This window comes from Passer domesticus, chromosome 19 (genome assembly GCF_036417665.1).
Source record: "Passer domesticus isolate bPasDom1 chromosome 19, bPasDom1.hap1, whole genome shotgun sequence".
Lineage (NCBI taxonomy): Eukaryota > Metazoa > Chordata > Aves > Passeriformes > Passeridae > Passer > Passer domesticus.
In genome coordinates this window covers 1,048,578-1,067,666 of record NC_087492.1, presented here as the reverse complement: position 1 = coordinate 1,067,666, position 19,089 = coordinate 1,048,578, and the positions used below count along the sequence as shown (strand labels likewise).

Sequence of the window (19,089 nt, the reverse complement as noted above, 5' to 3'; positions counted from 1 at the left end):
CCCATCCCGGGGCTGGCACGGGGCAGGGTGACCTGGTTAATGCACGTTCCAGCCTCCGCTGGCTCTTTCACTGGTTTTTAATCAGTAATTATTAGTGCAGGAGCAGTGCGTGGGCTCCTGTCCCCCGCTCCCGGGGCCAGTGCCACTCCAAGTGTCACAGCAGCAGGCTGGGGCTGGACACTGTCACTGTCACCGGGACCTGGCTGCTCCCCGGGCTCCAGGAATTCAGCAGAGTGGGAATGTGCCCAAATCCCAGCAGCCCTGACCCGTCAGGTTGAGTGTTGGTGTTGGGGAGGTCAGGCTGGGGACCTGGCTTGCTGCCACCGTGGGATGCAGTGGCTTTGGGGACAGGCTTTGGGGACAGGCTCTTCCACTCAGACTGGAAAGAGACTTTAGTTTCACAGGAGTGTGCAGTGGTAGAACAAGGGGAATGTCTTCAAGCTGAAGGAAGGCAGATTTAGTTTGGATATGGGGAAGAAATTCTTCCCTGTGAGGGTGGGGAGGCCTGGCACAGGCTCCAGAGAAGCTGGCAGTGCCCAAGGCCAGGTTGGATGGCCAGGAGCAGCCTGGCACAGTGGAAAGTGACCCTGCCCATGGCAGGGGGTGGGACTGCGTGATTTTAAAGTTATTTCCAACCCAGCCCATTCCAGGACTGTGTGCTGGCTCTGCTTGCCCGCGGGAGCTGCTCCGTGCTCGTTCCCGTTGCCGTGGAGGTGAAGAGCAGGAAGAGCCTCTGCCGATGCACAAACAGAGTCAAGGACCGGTGCCCTTTGCCAAGCGCTAATGAATTACAAGTGTCTCTCCTCGCCCTCGTGACCAGCTGAAAGCTGTGCCCTCCACACGTGGAGCTGCTGGAACTGCTCATTTCTGACGGTATCTGATAGAATTGACGGCAGAATGGTGAAGGGATTTTGGTTTTTTGGATGGGTTTCATCACCATCAGGGCCCCAGCGCTCTCAGGCTGGGTGGCATCCGGGCTGGTGCCACCACAGGGACGGGTACCCAGTGGAACAAATGAGTTTTAAACCCCTCGGTTTTATTATTCTGTATTAATAATGAGGCGGCCCTTGTAAATAGCCGTGAAAGGGAGCGCTTAAGCTCATAATTAATAAATTCTGGCTTGGTTTGTGCTGCAGCCTCGGGATGTGAGGGGGGTGCACGGCTCTGCCCGAGAGCAGAGGGTGCTCAAGGCCTCCAAGCAGGTTAAAAAACCCAAGATTTACTGCGAGGTTTTGGGACAGCCTGTGGGACAGGGCTGCAGGACGGGGGGCACGGGGTGGGATGTGGCACAGGGGGCAGGGGCTCACCTTTGTGCCCACAGACCCCCAGTGGGTGACTCTGCCCACCCCGGTGGCCCCAGCTGCCTCCTGCAGCTCGTCCTTACAGCCCGGCCATAAATGTTTATGACAGGAGGGAGAGGAAGTAAATCACATTTATCTCCCTTGTTTTCTTTATCGGGGCGCTAATTTGACAGGGAAGGGAAATTTTTGCTTATTTTACAACTCTGATTTCGGCTGCAATTTGATTTCAGTAGCTGGGAGGCGAACACAATATCTTATTTTTGTTCCAGAGCTGGTATAAAAATTTACATTTTGACACCGACCCCCACTCCCATTGCGGTGCTGCTACAGTGGCCCGCGGGCTTTGCACAAAACACATCACCCACATATAATGCTCTCATAATTCACTAATGTTTGCTGAATGACAGGGTTAAGTGGCTGCTATTCCCGGCCTCCCACCACACTAATGTACTCCAGACCCGCGCTCCTTTTCTCCTGGATTGCAGTCAAATCGTTTCCTGCAGCCCTCGCAGTGGAAGCTCCTTCCACCCCGAACAAACACGACTTCCGAAATGATTTTCATTTGTTTTTCTAATCTAATTTTCCCCTCGGTGCTCCACTAATCATCAGCCCCATTAAGGGCTGGATGTGTTGAGTGCTCCTGCCCTTCGGTGGGACCCCCGGAGGGGCTGCAGGGCTGGGGGCTCTGCTGGGGCTGCAGCACCCCTCCACCCTGCCCAGCCCCAACCCCACAGCCTGTCCTCCCCGGGAAAGGAGCCTGTGTGATCCCGGGATGATGAATAATGAACGATGAGTGTTTGCAGCCTAAAGGAGCACTGGGGGGGTCGCTCCAGGGAGGAGAAGGGTGGGGGGCACTGGGAATTTATCCAGCAGGACTGGACACCACCCGCTGCCCCTCCTGGAAACAGGATTAGTGCTGATGATGCCAAAATGTGCCTGGCAGGGCTCAGGATGAGGGACCAGCCTTGGGGCACTGGGCAGGGGACAGGGACAGGGCAGGGATGTGCTGCCCACCCCGTGGGAGCAGGACGGACAACAGGTGATGAGTTTTGGGGTGATCCCACCCACCCCAGGAATAAATATCACCCCCCCCCAATGAAATGGACTCCATGGATCTGTTCAAAACAGTTTATTGTATTTTTTCGTCAGACAAACACATTGATTTCTGGACCACAGTAGAGGATGGAAACCTTTCACAAACTTATTTATTTGAAAATACAAATATAAAATTATACTTTCCACATCTGTGATGTGAGAGACCCCCATCCACATAGTATTTTACAACAGGGCTTCAGAAAGCCATACACAGAGACCTGAAAGATGCTTGATATATATAGATACATATATATATGTATATATATAAAAAAAAAGTCACTACCAAAGTTCTCATCAGTTCATACTAAAGTATAAAAGGAAGGGCTAGGCCTGCCACTGTGCCATAGTTTATTTAGGTACATTTATGACCACCTGAAATGCTCACGTGCATCCTAGTACTGATGGGAGTTCAGACCTCGTACGACAGAGAATGACGGGGGTGCTACCTACGGCGGGCACCGACAGACGAGCCCGGGCCAGGGCTGGGAATGGGGGACCCTGCGGGGCTGGGGGGACCCCCCTAAGCCAGGGTGACCCTGCTGGGGGGACCCCGCGGGGCCAGGGGACCCTGATGGGGGGACCCTGCTGAGCTGGGGGACCCCTCTGGACCAGGGTGATCCCCCTGATCCAGAGTGACCCCTCTGGTCCGGGGTGACTCTGCTGAGCTGGGGTGGCCCCACTGGACCATGGTGACCCCTCTGGGCTGGGGTGACCCCTCTGTGCCAGAGTGACCCCTCTGGACCAGGGTGACCCCCTCCTGAGCCAGGGTGACCCCCATGAGCCAGAGTGACCCCCCTGAGCAAGAGTGACCCTGCTGAGCCAGGGTGACCCCACTTGACCAGGGTGACCCCACTTGACCAGGGTGACCCCTCTGGACAAGGGTGACCCCACTGGGCCAGGGTGACCCCCCCTGAGCCAGAGTGACCCCTCTGGACAAGGGTGATCCCTCTGGACCAGAGTGACCCCTCTGTGCCAGGGTGACCCCCTGAGCCAGGGTGACCCCTCTGTGCCAGGGTGACCCCACTTGACCAGGGTGACCCCTCTAGACCAGGGTGACCCCCTGAGCCAGGGTGACCCCTCTGGCCACCGGGCCCTGCTCGGACACCGAGCTCTCCACACAACACGGTCGGACTGCTGGGGTGGGAGGGGGCCCACAACCCACCACGAGGATTTGCTTTCTCAAACTACAGTTTGTTTTTTTTTTATCTTTTTAAAAATTATTATTATTTATTATTATTATTTATTATTATTGTGGTTCTTTTTGGTAACTTCATTACAGTATTAAAGTATTGCTTAGCTGACAGACTCCTCACGTCGTGCTGGGCCGGCTGCAGTGTGTGCGGAGGAATCTCTACAGTGTCTGTGTGCAGAGCAGAGCGGCTGCCCCTGTGCCTGCAGGCATCCTGCCAACACTAACCTCACTCCTCCCTCTCTCTCAGCTATGTCGCTTTGAAAAAAACAAACCAAACCACTAAAAAAAAGAATTCAGAAGATTCCACCCAAGAGACATCGCCATAGCATAAAAGACAGCTATGAGTTAGTGTTTTTTTTAGTTTTTTTTTTTAGGTTTTTTTTTTTTGTTTTTGTAAACAGTTTCATATGCAATATCATACAGAACCATGGCTGGCCTTCAGTAAAAATGTAGTAAACTATATTGCTTTATTATCGATTATGTTGCATTGAGTGAATGGCGGAAACGAAACAGGAAGGGACGTGTGGCTGGAGTCGCTAGCCCTCATTCACACTACAGATGAAAGCAGGGAAGAAAAGAAATCCCAACACCTTTCAGGTCGTTATCACCCACAATTACCCAATGATTTAACTAAGCCTAGCAAGATGTGTGACATTCACCAGCAGACGCTGCTGTACAATGGAAAAAAAAAAAAATCAACTTACAGCAAAGAGAGCCATGCTACCTTAAAGTCCAAGCTACAAATTCAACTCAAAATGAACATTTATGAAGTGTAAGAAAAAATAAAAACCCCAAAGGACAGATCAGGCTTCAGTTTAATCAAGCCGATCCCGAAGGGCCGTTTGGAGGGGGAGGGTCCCGAGCCCTGGTGGCTCCTGGGGATTGTCCCTGGAGTTTGGGACGCGTCCCTGTGGGGGCCCAGGTCACCCAGCCTGGAGGAGAAGGCTCCTGTTGGTCACCCCAGCTGGGCACTGTCCTGGCAGGGCACTGTCCTGAGAGCCCCGGGCTCTGTCCCTGCAGGCTCCCAGCCAGGCTGGACCCCGGGACAGCGGGAGGTGGCCCTGCCACGCCAGGGTGGCACTGGGTGAGCTCCAGGGTCCCTCCCAAAGGTTCCACCATCCCTGGCTCCCTCCCAGGCCAGGCTGGACCCTGGGAGGTGGCCCTGCCACGCCAGGGTGGCACTGGGTGAGCTCCAGGGTCCCTCCCAATGGTTCCACCATCCCTCGCTCCCTCCTGGGCTTGAGTAAAGCAAAGGTGGAGCTGAACCTTTGTGCTGAAAAATTTACAAAAAACCCCCAAACGAAGAAAAAGGAAAAAAAAGAAATCCTTCAAAATTGATTTCTAGATGAGTGGGGGACTAACGTGAACCTTAGTCTAGGTAGCCACATCAAAACATCTTGGATTCCACGACATTTGTGCTATGGGCCACTGGGACTTCTCAAAAGGTATATAAACATCTAAAACATATTCACACAGATTAGCAATTTCTTCTGAGCATTCTTAAAAAAATATGTTTTTTTTTTTTCTCTTAGTAAAATCGTTTTAATATACCGTGCCTCCCTCTTTTAAAAAATAAATTAAAAAAATCCAGTTTTGCATATCTAGCATTAGCATTTAAGGTAGTATGGCACATCCCCTTTCCAAAGTCATGGGTGGGGATCTACAAATGCCTTAAGAGTTTGCCAGCATTTTTAACATTGTGAGACCTTTGGTTAGTTGAAACCGCATCAGATCAACAGAAGAAAAATAATAAACAAGAGGAAAAAAAAGCACAGAAAGAAAAAAGAGAAGAAAAAAACAAGAAAGGAAAACCTTCCCAAAATTATTAGCATTTTTTTTTTCTTAAATAAGAGAAAGTTCTATCCTTACTGGTCCTAAATCTGAATAACTACATCTAAATTTTTAACCTTAATTACGATACACCTACCAATATGTACTAGAAGAGGAAGAGAGAAAGAGGGGGGGAAAAATTCACTACACTACCATCAGGACAGCACTCTTACAAGATAAGCCATTTTATACACTATTAACATACAACAATGATCAACAAAGAATATTCTATGAGGTGACAGGGAATGGAGAGGAAAACCAACTGGTAGTACAGTACATCATCAACATTGACAAAATAGCAATAAAAAATTCCCTGACGGCACACTGAATCGCAGGGAATTTGGTTCGTAGTATTTTTTTTTTTACCTTTTTATTTTTTAAAGAATTCGGTTTTATTTCTTTTATTACTTGATCAAGTCTCAATATTTAAAAAGCGTCCAGCATTTTGCTTAAACCTGGTTGTTCTGAAATAAGAAAAAAACCTAAAATATTACATAAAAAGCATGATTTTTTTTTTAAAAACAAGAAAAACAAGGTTTCTCCTTTCGGTTAGCAGTATGGTGCCTTGTTTTGTTAAAGATGCCTTGCTCTACCTTGTCTATTGAATGTCTACATTAGTCTACTTGTTAGTAAAATTTACAAAAATAGGAGTGCAGCAGCTCTTTTTAACAAATGTCGCATTCAGTGTCTTATACTGGCTGTACCTAAAGTACCAAATTTATAAACGTAACAATTTAAAAAAATATTAATAAAACTTGTCAATATTACGTTAAAAAAAGAAGAAATATATCCACACTACAGTATGTTCTTAATGCCACCTACCATGTTGTACTTCTAGTTTGCTGTTGCAGGCCTATTTACCAATATTAAAAAAATTAAATTAAAAAATATCCTTCATAAGTTTCCTCCCCCAACAGAGGACCATATATATAACAGCCAAATATTAAACATGTGCAAATAGGAAACTGTCAGTTTTTCCCCTACCAGTCACAGTGCAATGATGTTTTATACTTTATTTCTTTTAAATTCTGTTTACAACTACAATAAATTAAAATCTTCCGTTGCTTCTAGGGTGAAACTTGTAGCACTGAGGTATTCCCAAAAAAAAAACCAAAAAAAAAAGAAATTAAAAAAAAAAAGAAATCAAAACCAACCAAAGTTGCTTTCTAATTTGACAATACAGAAAGTGATGGATAATAAAGGAAACCATGCAAGCTGGACGCTGCTCTGCCCTCGTGGGGTGCCCAGAGCAGCTGAAATGACTGGACAGCAAGTTGATCTAGTTTAAAACAATGACTAAAAAAAAAAAAAAAAAAAACCAAAACCAAAACAAAGTGTGCTTTGAACCGTAAATGCGCTAAGTAGGAAAAATCGTAGCTTCTTGATCAGTTTTGGGAAAAGCAGGTTTTAAATTAAAATAAAAAGACCACCAGACTGTTCCTTTGCAAGCTGAGCAGTGTGAGAGCGAAGCTGCTGGTGGGAACTGGGCGGGCTGGGAGGGTCCCACCGCAGCACAGCCCCGGGCAGCTGCTCCCAAAGCTGCAACCTCCTGTCCTGTCCATCCATTTCCAGAGAGAAACTGCCTTAGGCTGACTCCGTCACAAAAATAGGTTTGTATTTCTCTTTCTTAATAGTTTCTATGTAGTTAATGGAATTGTATTTACAGCACTTTATTATTTTTTTCTTTTTTTTTTTTTCAGAATTCACAATTTCAAAAAACCTTATATCACCTCTTTCAACAAAAAAAAGCACTTATATAGAAAAAGGACGCGCAAAAAGTTTGTCGCCCTCGCCTTATTGCCGAAAATAGAGAGAATCAGAGTAACCAAGACGCCACAAAGGAAAAGAAGGGCCAGAGAACCTGTTGCTCCCCCTCCCCGTGCCCTGCCAGCCCCCCGCGCCGCGCCCGCCGCCGGCTCCGCTCCCCCGCGGCCGAGGCTCCTGCCACCATCTCAGCATCCTTTAAGCAACAACAACTACGTAAAACAGAAGGGAGGAGGAGGAGGAGGAGGAGGGGAGGTGGGAAAGAAAAAGCAAAAGAAACCCCTTAATATAACAGTTCCACTATGGTTAGGCTCTCGCTACATACACAACGAATCGCGACTACGTGGCTACGAGACTATGTCAGAAAGGCTACGAAAAGATGTGGGTTTGGAGAGGCTTAAAAAGAGGGGGGGGAACCCATCGAGAAAATAAAACGAACAAGAAATGGGTTTTATATACATACTTTTAAAAGCTGTTGTTTTTATAGTACAGCAGATTCATGAGATGATGAGAGAGATTTTAAACAACCCAAGTCCTTCGAGTGCCACCTCCAGTTTGCGTTGGCGGTGATGATGATGATGATGATGGTGATGATGATGTAGTGCTCAAAGTCTGATGAGATCACCCAACCGTGGGCCCCTTCAGAAACTTCGCCCTGTCTTGCCTGGACATCCAGAGAGACTCTGCGTGGGGAGAAGGTGGACACGGACACGGGAGAGGGACAGTTAATTGAGGTCAATTAGGATTTCTAATAAAAAAACCCCAAAGTGTTTGCAAACACTCTGCAGCCACAGCCTGCCCCATCCACCCCAGAGGGCTGGAATGCTGAGGTGTTCCCAGGACAGCCCCCACGGGAGAGGGGGTCTCGTGTGTTCCCTGCTCTTATATCCAGTTTAGGAACAGTAAAATGTGAGTTGATGTATGGCCAGCACAAAAACGGCTCCTCAGGCGTCTGTTAGGCCATGAATTCACACAGCTCTGGGAAAATGGGCTTTCTCTGAAGTACCTGGAAGGTGACAAGTTTTACCTGGGCACACTGAGGCAGCCAGGATTTATTTTATACAGGAGCTTCAGTCCCTGCCAGTGCTTAAAGCTGAGAGATATGATGTATAAAAGAAATAGAAATATTTAGGGCACTGGCTCTGCAGGCAGCCACTCACGGGGACGAGGCCAGGACAGGATGCTCCCTGATGACCTCCAAACCCCATCCCCAAAGAGCTGTGCTGGGTGAGGTCCCAGCAGCATCCTGCAGGGATGTGGGCACTGATCCCTGCCCTGGGAAGCTGCAGCTCAGCCGAATCCTGCCCGGGGGACGCCGGGAGCGGCCGCGAGCGTTTCAAACGCAGCGCTCCTCCAGGAATTCATAATAAGGCTCATTTCCTCCTCTCAAAATCCGTTTTAATTAGTAATGAGCGACATTGAAAGCAGTTTGTTTTTAAGTCGTTAATGGTTTGAGTCTCCGGGCTGGCCAGTGCGCGAGGGGCTGTGCGGGGTGAGCAGTGCCCGCAGCCCGTCAGTCAGCGCGGTTATCAGCCTGAGTTACGGTGCTGTGCCCAGCTCCAGCCGGCCCCGGGCACCACCTCGCTGCTCCACAGGCTGGCAGCCCAGCCACGGCAAGGATTCTGACAAATTGATCGCAGAGCAGCCCCTGCTACGTGCAAGTAATAGCTGGGATTAAGCAGGAGTGCTTATGGCACTTTTTTCTTTCCCATAAAAAACACTCCTTGGTGGAGCAAATCAATTGACAGAACAATTTCAGGTAATCTTGGGGGTGTGTGTGGAGATGGAGAGTAAATAGAAACCCCCTTTATCCACTAGTGTTTAGGTATAAATCTATTTTTATGTAGTTTAAAGTCTCTGAACGTTTTCCACAGTTGCCAGCCCCTCGACTAACTTTAATTCTAATTTCACAGACTGATTTTTGAACGTAAATGATGTGACATTGATCATGTAGTGCTGGGCAAGAGGCAGGGAAATAAAATCTGTCACATCCATTCCATCTGCCTGTCCGGGCTCAGAGCTCTGGAGGCAGACCCGTGCCATTTAACTGGGGTAACTTCTGTTTTTCATTGCATTTTCTAATCTATTCCATTCCGAGCGTTAAGAATATTTGTTTGCAAAGATGAATATGCCAAAGGCCAAATAATAATAAAAAATAAAAATTAAACATTTAATTAACTGGAGCTTAGTTCAAAGGGTAGGAAACTGGCAGCGATCCAGGGCTGCGGTGCTCAGGTAATGCCTTTAATTTAATTTGCTCAGGTTTAATTTTTTTTTAATCTTGATAATTGCTCTATGGTTACAAGTTACAATGTTATCTTTTAGCTGTAATATTTGGTACAGCACTTAATTAAGAATGATGGTTTCTCAGTAATAAAGCAGTGGGGCTCAGCTATTTTTAAAGCAGTGTTCTGGGAGCAGATCTGTGATCCCACTGGGATTCTGGCTGCTGGCACTGGGGGTGATTCCCCACTGCCTTCTGGGTTTTCTGCCTCTTCAAATTACTGCATGAAGCATCATGAAGATGAAAAAGTGACTTTTGGTTTAGCTTTGGATCTGTCTTCCAGTTTCCAGCCCGTGAGGTTGATTTGAGTAACACAAATCACAGAAAGGAATGATTAAAGGCCAAGGAAAGACGAAATGAAGATAAAAAATTGTTCACTTAAAGTAAATATAGGGGAGATGGTAGTTCAGCACAAAGTACAAATGGGATATACTGTAATACCTCCAAGTGAGATGGCAACCAACCATGTGTAACGTTTCAATGGTATCCATTTGTAAAAGCCGTTGCAATCAAAGGTCCCTAAAATTGTACAATTGTTAAGTTCATCAGTGCTCTATACATGGGAACAGCTGATTATTAATTTTTGCCAAGAAATTATCAAAGGACTTGAAAGACTGTGTTGCCAGCATGAATAGGGATTTCCAAGAGCTGTTCTGGTCACCAGGTGTGCTCAGCCCTATGGTCACCTTTCCAAGACCATCATCTTCTCATTCCCCCAGGTGCAAAAATAAGCTTTGGGGATCTCCCTTCTTTATTTTTAAACCAGGGTTAGTAAATGGAGAGTGTTAAATAAATAGATATGTAATAAAAGCTATGGGATTTTTTGCAGTTATTGGGGGAATTAAGAGGCCACCAATCTGCAAGTCAATTATAAAATGGTTCTTTGGGAAGTGTTGGTGCAGACAAATCTGGATACCCAGGCTTGGACCTGGTGTCCTTTCACTTGAAAAATCGGGATGTTGCTGATACAAAAGTGCCCAAGTTTTCAAGCACAAACAGGTTTTCAGGTGAAAAATGGAAATTAGAGGTGTTGTAAGTGGTGAGAGGTGGCAGTTTGAACTGATGTAGCTCCTTGCAGAGCAGTAATATTCCATGTTTATGCTAGAATTGATCCACAGGGATTGTCAAGCCCATGGTGTGACCACGGGAGGGGCAGGCCCGGGATGGGAGCTGAGCACAGGGGCACAAAGCCAGGCAGAGGGTCTGTTTGTCTTTTCTGCAATAAAAACAACACCTCCAGGAACTTTGTCTGCACCACACTCCTGCTCCCCCCATCCAATTCCATCGGGAGGGGAGTTCTCCTCTGGGTTTGAGGGACCTCGGGGGGAGCCCCTGCACTTCCTCGCTGTCCAGGAGACAAAACCCAGCTCCCGACTGCGCTCCAAAAGGGCAGCAGCCTGTGCTGGGGGTGCCAGGGGGCAGGCCAGCCCCATTCATGCTCACACACAGGTGACACAGCCACGTGCAGCCTCGTTAAGCCAATCTCTGTCCCTCATTAGTGCGCGGCAGCCCCACGGCGCGTTAGGAGGCACCTCCCGGGGACCCCCGGCCAGCGCGGCCCCTCGCTCCCAACCTGCGGCTCTCGGGGGCTGCCAGGGCCACCAGCACCGCCTGGAAGTGACCCAAGGGCAGCAAACAGGTGAAGGGCAGCAGGACGTGTCCTCTCCCCCTGGTGCGGGTCCAGCCAGACAAGTTAATGAGCTGATTTTGCTCGTTTAGTGGCAGCAGGGACTGCTGCGCTGCCTGCCAAAGGGTGCAGCAGCCAGGAGGGGTAGTTGGGCTGATGTGAAGCCCACATGGACAGGCAGGGATTTAAATCCCATATTTATTAAGCATTTCTCTTTGAAACGTGTCATGTCTGGCTGCAGACGGCTCCAAAGGAGTGTTTGCACCGGGAGATGTTCAGGTTGGGTATCAGGACAAAATTTCTTCAGTGCAAGAGTGATTGATCACTGGAATGGGCTGCCCAGGGCAGGGTGGAGTCCCCAACCTTGGAAACATGGCAATTAGTGGTTCTCAAGGGGTGATTGGCCAAAGGCTGGACTCCGTAATTCCGGAGATTCTTCCCAACCTCACCAATTCCACCTGGAACTCCTGATTCTCAGCAACCACTCCACAGTCCAGCTGGTACCGCGGGTCAGGCCCGGCTCGCAGGCTCCGGCAGCGAGCAGCCACGCTGGCCACGGGACCACCACCCCAAACCCCCCAGACCCCTCCCAGAGCCCGCGGGTGCCCGGGTACTTACGGCGATGCCGTGGCCGAAGCCCGAGCCCGGCTGCGGGCTGGCAGCACTTATGTAGTTGCCCACGGCGGAGTCCTGGCTGGCCGTGCCGTAGAGATCCGCCACGGGCCCGGGGCTGTTGGCCCCGGGGAAGCCTCCGGGCCGCGCTGGGTTGGAGCCTGCCGGGGAAGCGGGTGCGCCAAAATTCGGTTGAGCACTGTAGCTATTCAAGACTGGTGTGCAGAGAATAAAGCTGGGTATGAGGCCAGACGCCGGGCATGCACCGGTATTACAAAGCCAAACACCAGAATAAACAGCCTAGGCCCAATTCTAACACTTAACCAAGGCCATGCGAGAGGAGAGCAAGTACTGGAGAAGAGTCAGCCCGGACTACTACGAAGCTTAGAGCTCCAAAAATATATATATGGATATATATAAAAAAAAAAGAAAAAATAAAAAAAAGAACAATCATTCAACACACTACTGCAACCAGAGACTGGAGGTGCTCATTTTCACCAAATTATCACAAAATAGAATAGGTATTTTTCAACATCTGACTTGATGCTCATGCAGTAGTAACAAGTTCTCTAGGTCTGGGCACGCCGAGACAGCATTCACATCCCATGCAAACTACAAAGGAACTAGTTTGAGACTACACATTGTGGTAATATTGATATTAAAATGTTGACAGCAAACAACTTGAATCACATCTAGGAAAATCGTTTTTGGATCCATTCAATACTTTTGGAAAAAACCCGCCCTTTTAGATCAGTAAGCTGTAGAAATAGTTCAGTAGTTGATTTTTTTTTCTTTAAATGATATGGAATGGAACAGTTTGGATTTTTCTCTTTTAAATATGACCAAGGAGAGTGTTGTTTTACTTAGGTTTTTTTTTTCCTTTTGATTTGGAGAGCGAAGACCTACCTTCGTCTCCAAAACCATGCTTGGGACATCAACCAAAATTAAACAAATAAATAAAGATCAAAAGCAAAAAAGAATTCCAGAGGGTGGATGACAACTCACCTCCTAATGTGGAAGTAAAAGAAAATTTAATTTTTTTCCTCCCTTAATTTTTTTTTTTTTTGAGAAAGAAAAACAATGTAAATAAGAATGATACTGAAGAAGAAATTTAGATATTAAAGCATGTTAGATGATCAGGCTTCTGGCATTTCTCACGGCTGCTCTTGGATGTAGAATTTATGAGGAAGAAGTTTCAATGCGAAAGAAAAGTCAGCGGACTGGGAGGAGCTGGATGGAGATGGCTGTGGGAGGCTGGAGCTACACCTGGGGGGCACCTGCAAGGTCCCTGGGGAGCACAGGGAGCCTGCTCTGCCCACACCCACCGTGTCCCCCCCGTGTCCCCCCCGTGGGCAGCGCCAGGACACGTGGGCACAACAGCACAGCCTGCCCCAAACCCCCTGGGCACCTCCCCATGCCCACCCCTGCAGGCTGCCCCAGGGCTACTGCAGCCTTGGCCTCTGGCCCCCATGACCTCCACTGAACCCCAGAACGGGTTTTGAGGTCTGGTGGCCCCAGTGACCCGTGCCCGTGGGTCAGAGCTGCATGCACTGACCACAGGGCTCTCCTGGGCCTGCAGACCAGCCTGGAGCCAGCCCTGTGCCCTCACCAGGGTGCTGTGGTGGGCACAGGCTGCACCTCTGCTGCCCTGGCCCCCTGCCCTGCGCTGCCCGCCCAAAGGGACCCCGCTTCTCAAAGGAATGACCTGGCCCAGAGGAGCACACCTGGCAGCTGGTGGCTCTGTGGTGACAGGAAAGTCAGCTCTGCACAATAAATGATTCACCACAGCTCTGGACTGGGAGCAGGGGAGGGTAAGTAGGACATCTAAGCTAGCAAGTTCAAAGAAATAAGGCATGAGAGAGTAAACAGATTTTGGACTTCGCTGGCAAACAAAGAGCCTTTTTTTATTATTAAAGATTAAATGTCAAGATAACATTTGGCCTTCTCACTCGTGAAGAAAAATATCCAGCTGAGATGTTCCAAAGCCCTTTATTACTACAAGCCAGCACTTTTCCCCCCTTTTCTTCCCTCTGGTTCAATAAAATGGATGTGAATTTTCCTGCCAAGTCACACAGAAAACCCAGTTGGCTGCTCCGAGTGACAGCAGGACCTGGCATGGCCAGGGGCATCCTGTTAGTAAAATACTCCTGCAAACCCCACAGCAGCACCAGAAACCTCCAGAACAACCACCTGAGGAACCAGAGGGACTCTCTGTGCCCCCACAGCCCACGTCCCACCCTGGCCACTCTCGTTTGCATCTCCTAAGACTGGAGGTAAGGCTTTCACACCTGCAGGAAGAGCTGGCAGTGGGCTGGTGATTCAGGTGAGGGATAAAAAGGTAATTTTTCATCTACTGACCAGGGGTTCAACACCCCACACTGCTCACGGGAGGGAGAAGGGCATGCCAAGGGCTGCTCCACTGCCTGGGAAGTGCTGTGTGGAGGCTGGGATGCCCTGGCACCTCTCCATGGGTGCCTGAAAAACTCCACAGAAAAAGCTGGAAGCTTTTCCAGAGCCACCACTTCGCTCCAGACCCTACAAATGAAACAGAAAGCTCCCATAATTAGCAGCAGGCTCAGCAGCCTCAGAAAGCTGTATTTAAATGATTTGCTCAGCCATGGTTGGTTGCTAAGTGTTTGTCTTCTTCCAGGAGCTCGGGTGAGCTCACCTGGAGCCAGAGGCACCTTCACCACCACAGCAGCAAAGGGACCCTGACCCACTGCCCCAAAAAGCCATTCCTGATGTGTTCTGGCAAGAACTACCTGGAAACAAGTTTGTTTTACACAAACCTGGAGTGCCCTGTGACTAAAAGGAAGAAGGAAAATGCCTGCAATCCTCTAGACTCCAGATACTGCACCACTAAAAAAGTTAACACATTTTGGAAACCTGTGTCCTTATAACAAAATTCCTGATGTTGGGGGTTGTCAGGAGCTGTCCAAGGCTGCTGTGAACGGTGGGAATTGCAGAGCACTGACATTAATTCCTTGCATGGTTGGAAGGAATTGGAGCCTTTCCCCTGGCCACAAGATCCCATGGCAAGAACAGGAACTGGGGCAGATGTTTGGAAGCTCATTGCTGCAGAACTGTCAGGGATTGTGCTGTCCATGGAGGGCAGGGAACCCTGACTGGGACCTGATGCCAGGAGCAGGAGCAAAGCCTGACCTGCTGCCTGGTCCCAGCAGAGGCATGGGCTGAGCTGACCAGGAACCCCTGACTCTGGATCCATCAGACTGACCCAGCAGTCACTGAGGGCTGGCAGGGCCATCTTCTCCCCTTCCAAGAACTGCCAGCACTCAGGAAATCCTGGCAGCAAAGGAACCATTCCAGGTCCCATTTCCCAACCAAGTGCACAGGAAACCATCCTGCAGCAGGCAACTGCACAGCTCTGAGACTGTGCCTAAGCACCTCCAGCTCAAAGGCTTCCTCTATGCAAAATTCACACTCCCAAGTGTCCCCAGGAAGCCCTGTGATAGATCAAGGTCAGAAGAGACGTGGAAAAGATTAGATGTGCTTGTAAGTCACAGCCAACCACCTTTTATCTTCAGCCCCAGCCATCCTCCATCCTCTGGACTACAGAAGCTCCTTCCTGTGCTGATGGAGATCAAGGGCCAGCAGCCAGGAGCTCTGGCAGTGATGGAACAGGGCAGGTTAATGTCTTGCTTGCTTCACTTTGAATTTGCTGTGGTTTTTCTAACAGAGAAGACTCTGAGCCTGTGAATTTTGATCAGCAGGTGAAGCCTGAGGGACAGGCTTTGGGGAGCCTCAGGCTTACTCTGCCCAGTGTCACAGTGGCTGGGGGGCACTGAAAAGCAGTGAGGGAATGGGAGATGGGGCACAGAATGATATAAAAAATGTGGCTTCATAAAGCAGCCCCAGCAGGTTTTTTCAATGCCAACATTGGTGCTGGTGGAGTTGGAGCTGCTGTGCAGGGCTGGCACAGCAAGAGCTGGACCTCTTCAGGCAGTGAGGCTTTGTCACCAAGCCATCCTTCAGCAGAGTGCCTTTATCCCCATTTAACCTGCCTGTGAGAGGCTCCTCCACCTTCAGCCAAGTGCTTTATGTCAAGGAGCCAAGAGCTGGAAGCCAAAGCAGCGTGGCAGCCCTGGCTGAGGCAGGGGCAGCAGGCAGGGATGCACATCCAGAGCCTTCTCCTGCAAACTGCCACGCTCACACAGACCCTACCCTGCCCACACGTTCATCTGTATTCAAAAACAAAGGTCAGTGCTGAGAGATAAACTCTCCCTCGATGAACTCTTGAGCAATTTCTAAGTCAGGATTCCTGCTGACATTTGCCTTACGAGCAGCGTAATGCTAACGAGGACCCCAAAGCTGCTGGATGCTGGAATCCCCCCCAAATAAACTCAACTCAGCCATGAATGATGAAGGGGAAGAGGAAGGGAAAAGGAGAAGAGACGTGAGGATTTTGACATTACTGTCCTACAAGGGGAACTCACACGGTACTGGGATGACAGGCAGGCCCTTAGGGACCAGTAAATGAGACCTGATGACAAAAACCCACTCAGGCACCACTAAAATGTACTCTATTTCAAAGGAAACAAACCAGGGCCAATCTGGCCAGAGGACTGAGACAGACACTGCGTGGGGATCACTGTGCCCTGCACACAGCCCACACGGAGCCTCAGTGACACCCTTCCCTCTCCTACAGCACCAAAACCCAAAGACTTAAACACCTTTGCAGGGGACTCGTAACAAATATGAGTATTTTAAAATTTAAAAGAAATCCAGGGGAGGAACATTGCAGAATGTGTGTCTGCCTTCCGTGCCACAGTGCTCAGGTGAGGAAATCCTCATGAGGGAAAGAAACCACCACAATTCACTGGATTCCCTCTTTGAGCAGAGGCAGGATATTCCTTGTCCCTGGGCAGCCATGCATGGGAGTGAGCAGCTCTGCAGGGATGGGGGAGCTTGGCAGTGAGGGGTTAAAGTAAGATTCACTGATTTTAAGTCTTTTCCAACATAAATGATTCTATGATTTTTTATCAGAAATTAATTTTTCATCTCCTGTCAAGCATACCCTACAACTAGAGTTGGCCACCTCCAGCCCTTTTCTCCTTCAAGACCCTCCTTGTTCCTGCCGTGTCCCACTGCCCTCAGGGTGCATTCCTGTGCAAACAGGTTTCTTCACAACTTGTTGATCCAGTGCTATAATTTCTGGATGACTCTCTCATCTGCCATAAACAGCCACGCACAATTTGGCAGGCATTTCTACCATCAATGTTTATGATAATAACTAAACGTGCTTGAAAGCAGCAGGAAATTTTCAATATAACTATCATTAAGACAAAATGCTTTAAATCAAAGCCATTACCCACCACCAAGACTCAAAGCTCACAAGATTAGTCTGTTTTTCTATCTTTATGAAAAATTCATAGAACATGCTGCAAACATCATCTTCCAGCTCGAAGGAGTAAATGATATAATAACACTGAATGCTGCTGGCAGGGATGGCAGCAGGCAGGGCACAGGGCAGGGCACTGGGCACCCAGCTGGGACAGGGGACTGCCCCACAGCCTGGTGGCATTTCATTTCAAAGCCAGGGTGGAGCAACCTGGTGTAGTGAAAGGTGTCCCTGCCCAAAACATGGGGCTGGACTCGAGAGGCTTCAAGGTCCCCTCCAACCCACCCTGCTCTAGGATTCTATAAATTTATGAATTGAGTCACTTGGGTCCATCTACTGCTGGATTTCCAGAGAAGACTGTCACAGAAGGAGTATCACCTGTCCCCAAGCATTCCAGCCTGCTGTGCTGCCTCTGCAGAGGACACAGAGCACAGCCACAGCGAGCGGCGTGGGGACAATCCCACCTTCCTGGGGGACCCCAGTGTCCCAGAGAGGAGCACTAATGGCCACGCTGTCACACGCATGACTAACAGAGCAGCACTCACAGCGTGACGCTGATACTTTAAATAACCAGCACAACTTCAGCACCGCATGCAGATCTTACATCATTAGTGCTCAGAGCCTTACAAATATAATTAGCAGCACTGCACCCATGTTACAGATCGCTTGGCCAAAGCTAATTCTTTGTGCAGTCAGGGCTGAAGTTAATGGGAGTTTGTACCTTGCTTTTCAGAGCTGCTAACAACCAGAATGTCATTTACCCGGGACTGGATGTACAAATTAATGCCAGTCTGAAATAAGACATCGGTGCTCCTGGTTCTCAGTGGCCTATTCAGGCTGCAGGAGTGCACTGGCACAGCACTGAGAAATAAAAGCTGATATTCAGGCTCTTTTTTTCTTTACCAATCACCTTGCAGAGCTCCAAACCCCTTCCTTTGTGGTCAGGTTGAGCCATGGAAGCATCTCTTCCTTGTGTCTGAGCTTTTAGAGCGTGGGTTCTGTCGGAGGCAGCGTGCGGCACACCTCGAACTCGGATCAATGCTCCAGCTCACAAACGTCTCAGAAATAATGAGCTGGAAACACACAGATATTCTGGAGAATAACAAGGTACAAACAGCTCCCAACTCGCTGGAAGCGAAAGTGGGAGACAAACCAGAAAAACAAATAACGCCGGCGTCACGACGAGAGCTGCCATGTTGTACATCTCTCACGGGGACCTGCATCCCTCTGCTCCTGCTCTTCCCAAGCAGACTTGAAAAGCAAACTCTCTCTCTAAGAACCCTGTGGCAGACACGGCTCCTCTGCAAGTGTGAAGAGCTACAGATGACAGCTGGCTCAGTCCTGGCTGCAAAATCAAAGGCGAGAGCTGTGCCTTCCCTGTCACCCCGACACGCTCCGTGATGGGGAGCAGCCAGGCTGCCCCAGGTTATCCCTCCCCTGCAGCTACACTGGCCCTGCAGGGAAAAAGGAAAATACAACAACTGTCGGGCTCATCAGCAAAATAAGTGGTGATGAGGCTGAGACACACCGAGATCTGCCCTAACAAGGTACTATTTGTACGTTATTTTCTAGCTGCAGTCACACTTTCAAAGGTTGTTCTGCGGCTGCAGCCCCTTCGGAAACGGCTTCACACATCAAAATATCGCAGGGTAATGACAGCAAGCAGTGGGTGGTGAGCTCGGCAATTACGGCTGGAAGTGAGTGGGAACCAGGAGGGAGGGCTGAGTGCTGCCCACCTTCCTCGAGCTGGGCACAATGGCACTGGGACCTTGTGCAACTGCTCCTGCTGCAGCCTCAGTGTCCTCCCACCACGCTGCTCCAGCCCAGCACGACACAAACCAACCACTCAACTACCTGAGATGAGCCACGAGCAAGAGCTGGGCATTAGGCAAGATAAAAATTCTCCTGATGCAGGTGTCTACACATCCACTGCTGCATGTGAGCCCCTGCTTCTGCTAAGTACTGCACTTAACACATCCAAGGCATCCACCACATCTGGAAGCTGCTGATGTGCACCAATTTGCA

General features: G+C 49.1%; 1 protein-coding gene across 10 annotated transcripts in view; it reads right to left on the bottom strand.

The window, feature by feature from the left end:
- Positions 1-2,415: 2,415 nt before the first annotated feature.
- MSI2 (musashi RNA binding protein 2) overlaps positions 2,416-19,089 on the bottom strand; it is a 203,923-nt gene continuing 187,249 nt past the window's right edge. For 5 of the 10 annotated variants that reach the window (XR_010349416.1, XR_010349417.1, XM_064394860.1 and 2 more), the window contains 3 exons: positions 11,712-11,920; positions 9,908-9,985; positions 2,416-7,865 (listed from right to left, as the gene is read on the bottom strand). Coding sequence is in view for 6 of the 10 variants with exons in the window: in XM_064394860.1 (XP_064250930.1) it covers positions 9,944-9,985; positions 11,712-11,920 (251 nt within the window). In the remaining 4 variants the exon portion in view is untranslated. The remainder of the gene's footprint in view (positions 7,866-9,907; positions 9,986-11,711; positions 11,921-19,089) is intronic. The other 5 variants (XR_010349414.1, XR_010349415.1, XM_064394865.1 and 2 more) reach the window with 3 other exon arrangements.